A 10,848-nucleotide genomic window follows, 5' to 3' on the forward strand; every position below is an offset into this window, starting at 1 on the left:
CTCCCGCGACAACGGCCATAATAATAACATTCGTCAGGTCGAAGGTGTCCGAATTATTTCGAATTATATCGACGGTGCCCTACGACAAGGACAGCGTGGTATACGGCACATCGTGTCATCGGTATGTAATTCTGTTGCTAAGCCGAGATCAGAACAATATGTTAGGCTGGTACAGAATGAACCGATATCAAAATGAATGTAATTATAAAAGTAGTTTCGCTACATTTTTATAATTTTATTCAACTCTCTCTCAAATAATAAGGACAATCATTGATTCATTTCAATTTTAATTTCTCAAAAATACACAAATATTTCATTCATTCTCGTCTTCGTCTTCGGCTCTAGCTTGCACTTTGGCTTTGACTTTGCCTTTGGCTCTGACGCTGACTCAGACACTGACTCTGACTCTGACTCTGACTCTGACTCTGACTCTGACACTGACTCTGGCTCTGGTTCTGGTTCTGGTTCTGGTTCTGGTACTGGTACTGGTTCTGGTTCTGGTTTTGGTTCTGGCTCTGGTTCTAACTCAAGCTCTAGCTTTGACGGTGACTTTATTCAATATTCTTAATTTTCCTTTATCCCGTGACTTCGACGGACTTTATTTCCCTTTATTTTCCATTTAATTTTCCGTGACTTCGACGGACTTCATTTTCTTTTATTTTCCATCTAATTTTCCGTGACTTCGACGGACTATATTTCTTTTTATTTTCCATTTTAATTTTCCGTGACTTTAACGGCCTTTATTTTTATTATTCGATTCATTTATTCCATTTATTCATTTATTGTTTGACCCATCATTTGATTTATTTACCCATTAGTTTCATTTATTCATTTTCATTTAATCATTTATTCCATTGTTTATTTTATTCCACTGTCATTTGTCTATTCAACTTTTTTTATTTATTTCACTTAATGGACCCAATGATTTCAATCATTTTCATAATTCATTTTAAGTTATTTCATTTTTTTCTTTTTTAAATTCATTAATTCATTCCTTTATTCCTCATTCAATTACTTATACATGCTATTTCATTCATTTCATTTCATTAGCTTTTTCATTCCCTCTTATTCAATTTTTGTATTGATTCAATTGGTTCTACCATTTTTTTTACTAGATTCATTTATATATTGATCCTTTTCATTTATCCATTGAAGACTTTATTATTCCGAAATGTGTTCTTTGAATATTACTTTCTGATAGGATGAATTTACACTTACCTTTTTATTGAAAATTGAACTTTATTTTGAAAAATCTCTCACGCGAATCATTCATTGTTACTGTGATTTTATATAGACTCAAAATAATCTTCGTCTTGCGAATTTTGATTGTTATCGATCGAATAGTTTTCTAATGCGATGAGACTGGTCTTAGTGGCAATCTGAGAATTACTTCCATTTGAATCCTTTTCAATTTTGAACGATTTCCGTTCATTTTTCTCCTCATTCAATTCATCAAATTCATCGCTTTCATCTTCTGACATTATTTCCCGATTTTCACGTAAATTGCGTATTCTTTCTAATTTTCCCTCCGCATTTCTTGCTTGCTCGAGAATATCTTCAAAATTTTCTGGAAGAGAACCTTTCATTTCAAAACGGATTTCCTTGAATAACCCGTCTGAAAATGCCCGAAATATTTTTTTTTTCTTATTACGGATTCATAATTAGGAAGTCCACCATTCTCCGCTGATTTATTCATTTCAAAACACGCGGGACCGAGTCTACGAATGCGAATTGAAAAACTGACAATTTTCTCATCCTTTTCTTGATACAGATTTGCTAATTTTCCTTCTAATGTATCGATGGATTCTATTGGACCGAAATTTTTTCGCAAAAACGCATAAAATTCTTGATAATCTTGAAATTTGAGACCGTAGACTAATTCACGCGGCTCTCCTTTGAGTTTTGTTCGCACAAATTTTAAAAGGGTTGATTGAAGAGCGAGTGGAAGACAATCGCGTGCCTCCTCACATTCATCAATAAAATCAAAAATATGAATATTTTCCCCATCGAATTCGGGAAATAAACACAAAGCATTTTTCAGAGAAATAATAGATTACTCTCCATGTGTCATTTTGAAAAAGAGAAAACAAAATAATAACTTTTGATAGATTTATCAATTATGGATTGATTTTCCTGGTTTTCCCTAAATGTGGTCTTCCTTGTAGAGAATCTTCCAGTTGTCCTTTTCCTTCCTTAATTGTGGTCTTCCTTGTGGAAAATCTTCCCGTTGTCCTTGTCCTTCCTGTCCTGGTCTGAATCAAGTTGAATGTTGATGTCCTGACTGTCTGCGTTGTTGAATAGTTTAAATGATGGTCCTGTTGGGTTCCTAGTGTTGTCTATCGTCCTTGTTGTATGAATCGGTGTCCCTTATGTGAATGTCTTAATCCGTGTATGACCGGTTGTCTTCACTTTTTTGCTGCACCTCTCTGATGAGCTGAGGGGCCTCGTGGGTGAGTGAACGATGTCTACCAGTTCTCCATCCCCCAGTAGTCCTTCGGTATTCAAGTTCTCATGAACATAATACCAACTAGCATCAGCCGGTAGTGCGTAGTCCAAGACGATGACACTAATACTTTGTGCTGGATTTTCAGCCTCTTCCAATACATTACTCTTAGTTCCAAGCCGCGCAGCTAACGACACTCTCCGAGTTCTGTTCTCCAGCTCATGGTTGATGTGAATTTCCTCACAACTCGCTGAATACTCCTCCGAGTCATCCTCGTCGGCTCCTGCAGCTGCAGATGCGACTGGATTATCGTCCTCGTTCTGCAATCGAACAGAATCCCCTAAAATTTGTCCTACGCAGAAGCACAAAGACATACTTTCCATTGATAAAATTGTGGCCTCAGTGTCCTTGTGCTCACATTGCTCTTTATCCTTGGCGTTTTCTCTCGGCAGGTGAGTGAGGAATGCATCCCGAGTGTCAGTCATTCTAACATTTGAAGCTCTCATGTCGCTCTCTCTTGTTTGCACCATTTTATCGGCGAATTCTTTCACTTTCGCGACTGGATCATCGTCCTCGGTCGGAAATCGAACAGAATTCTCGTAGAAATATTCAGAATTTTCCATAAAGCTCGGTAGACTGGTTGACTCGATAAGGGCCTCAACTGGTCCTGAGTACCATGGTGCCTTCTGCGTGGAGTATCGATCTTGTACATTATCATCTGTCTGTGAAACAGGTGATTCGCCCGAGTGATTCGCCTGCGAAGATTCCAGATTTCTGATCGATACATGTTGCACCGGTACGAGGAGCGATGCACCGCTTTGCTGCCTTGGTGTGGTCGATACATCATGCCGAGGAGTGCCTCTTGGTGTAATCAGGAAAGAATGACTGTTCTGCAGAACACTCAGGTTTCCGCTCAGCCCCTGCAGATCCGGTGCGCCGCTCTACTGAGAAGGAGTTGCTGATGTATCCTGTAGGGGGGTGCTCGCTTGTATGAGGTGCACTGCAGGGATGCCTGGAGTAAGCTCAGCATTCAGGTTTGTCTCAACGGTTCCCCGCCCACCAGACAAAGCCGACTCCCTTCCATGAACTAGGTTCTCTGTCAAATCCCTGCTTTCCTCGTTCTCAATCCTCGAGGCCAATTTCTCCAGAACGTCGCGCGCTTCCATGTTACCAGGCAGAGATAGTCGCTTCAGGTAACGTATTGTCAATTCTATTGACACTCCCTCCTGGATGTTGAAGATTTTCCGGTATAAGACGCTCGGAGAACACTTCGATTTTCTCTTCATCGCCGCCTTCTTCCTTGTCTGGTCCGTCGACAAGTTCTACCGTCTGACGCGGTTCGCTGGGAGAGAAGATGCTGGTCTGTTGCCGATCGCCACCCTCTTTTTTGATTCATTTATCAGAAATTTATTGTGGGTATAGTTCTTCAGCGATTTGATCATAGTGAGGACTGTTTTAGGGTAATCAGTCTCACTCCCTGTGGCCACAATGAGATTGATCCGTTGTATCCTCCGGGTGAGGGCCAAAAATAGTTGAGCGAAATCGCTCGGAAATTTTTCAAGATTTGCGCGATTGAGGAGGCCGCGTTCTATTGCTTCTAACTGCTTGTTAATGAAAACAAACGTGGCGAAATTCGCATCGCTAGCGTCTTTTGATTTTCTACATTCACGATATTGTGGCCCGACCGATTGTGCTTTTAAAGCTATACAGGAGCCTCCAACAACATGGAGATCCTCATGCTTCTCGACGCCAGGGAAGTCAAAAAAATACACGCGTTTGTTTGGATATTCCTTGGCAGACAATATTAGGCCTACAAAATTCCTCGTTGAGTTAGGGTTCAGCGCAGTTCCTTCCTCCTTCACCAGCATTTGGATGGTTTCAAACTGATCGACCGTGCATGCCTTCCATCCATTTAAGTATACCGCCCTCGGTGTCCAGTTTGACCAGCGGTTTTTTGGCAGATTGCGACATTCGACAATATCGAAGAATGCATATATACAAAAGCTCGCAGCTCTATCTTGGCTGGGTCCTCGTCACTCTCGACAATTCGGTAGAAAAGCCCCGACCAATCGGATTCCTTGGACCCAGAGAGTATAGTGGTCTTTCCCATACAGCTTTTGCCTATGATGACGAAGGCAGTGGACCCCTCGGGGAGACAGAGACCATCCGAGTCCATGATGTACTCATAAAGTCCTTCTGGAGTCGGACAAATTGTGTCAAACACCACTGGGTCGTTCAAAGCCGCATCATTTGGATCCATATCCGAAAATACGTACCGAATAAGCACCATCTTGGCTTTTGGTTCTTCTTTTGTCATTCCAACCGTCTTCTCTTTTTTTTGCTGGTTTCGTGAATTCATGATGAAATTAGAGGATGAACGAGCTGCTGGGCAAAATTTAAAAAAAATACCAAAAGGTGCACACAAAACGCTCACACTTGGCAAACTTGGCTCACACTTTAAAGAAAACAAGTAATGTTGATGGTCCGTGCAAAACAACCTCATAGATATCCAAAAATGGAAAACGCATGAAGAATAATCTCAACTAAGACCTCACCTCATTGCAACCATCCCTGGTTTTCCTGAAAACAGAATTAAATTTCCGCTTATTGTCTTGACCAATGAACAGTTTTAACAATTTTTCAAAAATTTCCTGTTACATGTCAAATTGGTAAAATTTTAATGTGAAAAATAATTTATTCCCAAAATTTTGAATTGCCACATGAAGAATCACGATTTCAGTTGATTAATGAAAATGAAAAATGGGGAGAAAAAAAAACCCACCATAAAAATTTTTATTGCAAAAATCAGAAATTCATGAATGGAAAATTTCTAAAATTCCAAGTCTAAAAATCAAGAAAAAATTTTAAAATTCAAAGAAAATAATGAATAACTGTTTATTGTGTTCCCTGAAGGGTTAACAAGAGGTACAGAGTCACATATTCTTATATCTACCTAAATACATTTCACTTAACCTAATTTTTGTTTCTCATTCCATGCTGCCTTCTCCCTGCCCAAATCCCACCGACTCTAACCCACCCGAGCTCTCGAACGAAGTCTCTCTGCCTGCGTCCTCTTTCTCATCCTGTCAACGTCCTGTCTTCTGCTCTCATTCTCTCCGGGTCCCTCTCTCTCTGTGCCGGTCGGCGGTCCCCTCACCTCGATGGGGCTACTCAGTCCACCCCATCACGGTGAGGATTCCACCGACTTCCTCAGCTCTCCACCTCCGCTCTTCTCTCCCCTCTTATCCTCCCCATCCCGAGTATCCCTCCTCATCACCAGTACTTCCTTCAACAACCCACTAATCACCTTCAACTCATTCAACATACCTTCTTTGCACTCTTTATCGTCCACCACCCACTTATTCCATTCTTCCTCCGACATTCTTCACTCTAACCTCGCTTTCTAACTCGGCCACGTGTGTCACAATTCGCAATTACTTTCACACTGCTTGTTGTCACCTCAACGCTCTCTTCCCCTCGATCCTTTGCTCCACCGTCATTGCATAGCTTCCAGCCTAGCCCAATCTCTCCACCTTCACTAACCCTGATTCCAGTTCCGCCTGTTCCTGCCTTTCACTGCAACTCACTTCAGACCATAAGCCTCTAGTTGCCACGTTTTCCCTGCTACCCCATAACCTCTCCATCACCTTCCCGTTCCTCCTCATTGCACCACTTTTCCATTTTCCCCCTCACTTTTATCCTCTTTCCATTCCTCAACCCTTCCTACCTCAACCACTCCATGTTTTCCCTCTCCCTTACTCATAGAAATCTCTCTTTCCGACCGCCTTTCCAGAGCCCACAAATGCCACAACCTCTTCGATCCCTGTCCACTCCGTTCCTCCTTAAAGAAAATAATGTAATTATTCTGAAATAAATTTAAAATTTAAAAATCGGAAAATCCAACAAAAAAAAATTCAAAATTGGGTTATTGCGAAATAATTCAATTTGAATTTAAAATCATCGAAATTCGAAAATTCAAAATCCACACTTTTAAAAATTTGAAAATTTACAAATAAAAAAAAATCGAGAATTATAAAATTCGATATCTGAGTATTTTTAATTCGAAATTATAAATGTAAATATTGACAAATTCAAAATTTAAAAAAATTATAAAATTCTAAAGATCCAGAACGATAAAATTCAAAAATTCACACAAAAAAATTAATTATATCGAAATGAATTGAAAATTGAACAATTGTAAAATAATTTCAAAGCCTAAAATTCAGTAATTTATAAAAATTTTAAATTTTATAAATCTGAGAATTTAAGAATTACAAAATTCAAATCGGTCCGGATCCGGAACCAAGAGGAACCAAGAGGCATCTTGTTAGTTAATTGGTTCCTCTCATTTGTTCCCCGTCGTTCTCATTTTTCGGATCGGGTGGATTAAAAAGAGAGAAAAACGAGGATCAAGAAACTGGTGAAACAAAAAAACTGAAGCGTTTTTCAAACCTAGCCGTGGAAAACAGATCTTTTACTCCCACGTGCAAGATTGATCGAATTGATTGGGAGTAAAAGATCATATCTTTTACTCCCGCGTGCAAGATTGATCAGCTAAACAATCATATGATTTGATTGATCAGCTGATCAATTAAAACATATGATTAGCTGACCTTCCTCCTTCCCTCCCACTACAACCATCATCACAGGGGAAGGCATAAAAGAACTACCCTCAGACATCGGAGCTCAGAATCGGAGCTCACAGCCCTGAAGATGCAGACTGCAATTTTTACGAAACGTCGGCGCAATGCTGAAACCAAATGCGGCATCCATCCGGAAGTCAATAATAGTAGTTAAACTAGGCGGGTTCTGGATATAAGTTCCAGCGCCCGCCACCAGGTGGCGCCACAGTCGCAGAAGTTTCGAGATGGATGACGTCATCGGTGAGTCATCATGATGACTCATCGGTTTGGGGGTGTGGTGGGGGGACTTCCGGAGTCCTGTTGGGACTTATATCGCTGGGGGGATTCGACTGTCACGTAGGTGGCACCACCATCGTAGAGTTTTCTAGAAGGATGACGTCATCCTGAATATTCGAGAGCCAGGTGGCAGCACGGTCGGGGAATATTCTGGAAGGATGATGTCATCCTGGTATCTGGGGATGACTCATTGTTCTGCGAGGTGGGCATATCTTATAATTCCTCTTCGCTCTAAATGTTTCAAATGTTTTCGAAATGTTTCAAAATGTTTTCAAAATGTTTCAAACATGTTTTCGAATGTTCTGAATACTCAATCACACAACTACCGCCAGGTGGCACCACCATCATTAATGGTTCATTGATGACTCATCAACTCGCGCATGGTGGGGATACCTCCTGATTCCTGTTGGAACTTGCATGAAATATAATACCATGATGAATCATCATGTAATATGAGGAAGATATCAGTTATTTCTCTCTCGATTGATCTCGAATATTCTCTAATGTTCTTGAATGTTCTGAGATGAGTCATAAGCTACCATCAGGGTGGGGGATCCCTATATAACGCGCACCATCTGCGCAGTCCACATTCAATTCGAGTCACAGTTCTGACAGTTAAACCTCACAACGTACACGTGGACGTAGTGGTAATGTGTTATCATAATCATTTTAATAAGAATGGTGGTGGAGCATGCAGTACAGATGAAGTGATCATCCGTGAACATTTCGATGAAAGTTTGCATAAATTTGCAAGACACCTCGTGACTGACTTGCATTGTTTGTGGAATAATTATGAAGTCCTGGAAGCTCAGCGAGATGCTGGTAGGAGAACCAATTGTTCTCAATGTTTCACTCGAGATGACGACTTATCAAACATAATCGAGAGTATCAACAATTTGGGGAAATTGAAGAAATTCTGCGAGGAGCTCAGAGACAAGATCACCAACACAGAGGATGAATCAGAGATAGCGAGTATCGATGAAATTCAATAGTTGAATTCAGTTCCATCATACTGCCTCAATGACAATGAGGTTGTCGAGCAAGTACTGATTCATGCTCCAGCTGAACCAATTCCACCATTGACAGGATTCATCTCTAGAATTCGTAAAAACTTCATAGCGCTGTGCTCCAAGTTCAAACGTGGAGAGGCATCAAAGTGTTATTCTTGTGAGAAGTTATCTCAATCTCTGCAAACCATCAAAGCAAATTTTGAACATTTGCGATCCGCCATTGAACTCCTGGGTTTGGAGTACGATATATTCTTCGTTTCTCATGGCCACCAACCTGCTGATTTAATCTGAACGATGGAACCTGTGAAGGATCAGCAAGAAAAGAAAACTAAGAGAATTAGTTTTCAATTACAACCACGAGTTCATTTGATGTTGCATTGGGAGTATGCATATCGTTCTGCTCGTCGAGGCCCATGGGAAGAGTTCGCTCGTGATCATGAGCGTTTCAAACGTCAAATAAATTCTTATGAAAAAATACTGAACCCTGTATTATCAAAACAACATAGACTAAATATTTTTGACACTCGTTTTACATAGTTCTACGTCATTTTCAATATTATTATTACTCTTATTATTATGATGTTGATGGGGAGAAGGTGTGTATATAGAATAATGAGACGATGGATTTTTTTAATAGAAAAAAATATATATATATTTATCTTTTAATATACATGATTATCTTGATTTATTTATTTTTATATCCTCCATCGCCTACGGCTTCCTAACCTCCTATATTTACATTAGTTTCTTAACTCCTTCACTGATAGGATTGTATTCAACAATTCGATCATGGAGGATGAGACAGTACGCTGATGTGTTGGGTGCAAAAGGAAATGATGATTCAAATTCCAGACGAATATCAACTGGTCCGGTTTTCAAATACTCATTCTGCTTGGAACAATCGATTACAATTAATGGTGCGTCTGTTAGAAATTTCTCTCTATTCAATAACGGCTCAGCTTCCTTTCCGTAGTAAGACTCTTGAAAGTTCACGTACATGTTGTATAGTGTTGAATACTGATTGAGGGCAATATCCAAATTCAAATTGCCCTATGGATAGCTCTCTGAGTTGAGGAAAAGCTTCACATCTCTGATACTACAATGATCGAAGTGGCTCGCATTGGCTGTCTGAATGTTTTTACGACTCGTTTGGAATCCAAGAATAACGTATCTTGGTTTCTCCAATTGAGATGATGTCTTCACAACCCAAACATGCTTCGAGGTTGCTGGGAGAAGAGGATACTCATACAATTCCCATGTACGAAAGCCCATTGTAATGGGTGTGTCTTTTGCCATGAAATTGAGCAGCTTCACCTTGCGCTCGTCCGACACTTTAACATAGGGGATCAACCACTCAATCTTTTGAAGGTTAATTTTCCATTTCTCCTCTGGGTTTTGTTGATTGACAGCTCTCTGAAGTACTGCACTGATGTCTGTTTTCGATCTCGTAATAATGAGTTCATGTTTTGCATTCACAACAATCGCCTGATAATCTTCAGCGAAGCCAAGTAGAAGACTTAATGGTATAGAGATGTCGAAATATGCTGCATTATCAGTGATTTTCTCATTACTATCCATACTATCATTCTTGAGCCAACCTGCATTCTCCATCAAAAACCACTAGTTAGGACTCTGAGAAACAATTTTTCATGAGACTCGTTAAACCCATATTTTTCGCTCGATCAATCTCTACACCATTGAGCTCATATCGCACTTCCTCAAACAGATGACAGATAGCGTTACTCACGAGTCTTGTTCTCTCGGCTGGTGTTGTTCCATTATCTTTGGTTAATCGACCATTAATATGCAGATGACTCTTACTGGGCAATAAACATAAATCTTGATGTTGCACAGTAATTGAAATTACATCATTATTACCGTAGCTTGATGAAGCAAAGGGTTGATGGGTATGCATCTCATAGTGAGAAACTGACTCATCGAAGATGATAGATTTTTGAATCTTCAAGATGTCCTCCATAATATATTATTTTTTCCTTATCTATGATTGGATTTACACTCGAGGTCTCAAGTTTAAGCTCTTGAGGAATTGAATACTCTCACGTGTTAACGGTTTGATGGGTCTTTGACGACTGCTAGTCCTCTAGGGGGATGACTCCCTTTTATAACTCTTCCCGATCTTCGTTTGGAAAACAATACTCATTAGGTACGTTTGATGTGAAGTCTTATTGTAATTAATTCTCCTTGGAAGTTCAACAATTCACCGTCCTGATCCACCAATCTCAGCTGGAGATGATCTATTGCTTGGACCACGATCGGAAGGTAAATGAGATTCTTCGGCATCTCAATGACCTTATATCCTGGAGGCACAGTGGGAAAAAATTCATGAATGATGTGAGCTTTCTTCCCATTAATATACACACCTCCAGTGATATTACACTCCACACACATAGAATTCCCCTTAAGAATCCTAACTGGCAAATCAGATACGTGTGATTTATTAGGTGATAAAATTCTG

At 40.0% G+C, this 10,848-nt stretch overlaps 1 protein-coding gene across 1 annotated transcript; it reads right to left on the bottom strand.

The window, feature by feature from the left end:
- Positions 1-9,422: 9,422 nt before the first annotated feature.
- Positions 9,423-9,983, bottom strand: LOC107041863. Its single transcript, XM_015262661.1, has one exon. The coding sequence runs from the start codon at positions 9,981-9,983 to the stop codon at positions 9,423-9,425; it is 561 nt and encodes a 186-aa protein (XP_015118147.1).
- Positions 9,984-10,848: the final 865 nt, after the last annotated feature.

This window comes from Diachasma alloeum, unplaced genomic scaffold, assembly GCF_001412515.2.
Source record: "Diachasma alloeum isolate Michigan unplaced genomic scaffold, Dall2.0 Dall_scaffold_00383, whole genome shotgun sequence".
NCBI classification, from domain to species: domain Eukaryota; kingdom Metazoa; phylum Arthropoda; class Insecta; order Hymenoptera; family Braconidae; genus Diachasma; species Diachasma alloeum.

What these genes read in the sequence shown, in the direction of transcription:
- LOC107041863 (XM_015262661.1), bottom strand. Translation starts at nt 9,983, where the DNA reads ATGGAGAATGCAGGTTGGCTCAAGAATGATAGTATGGATAGTAATGAG.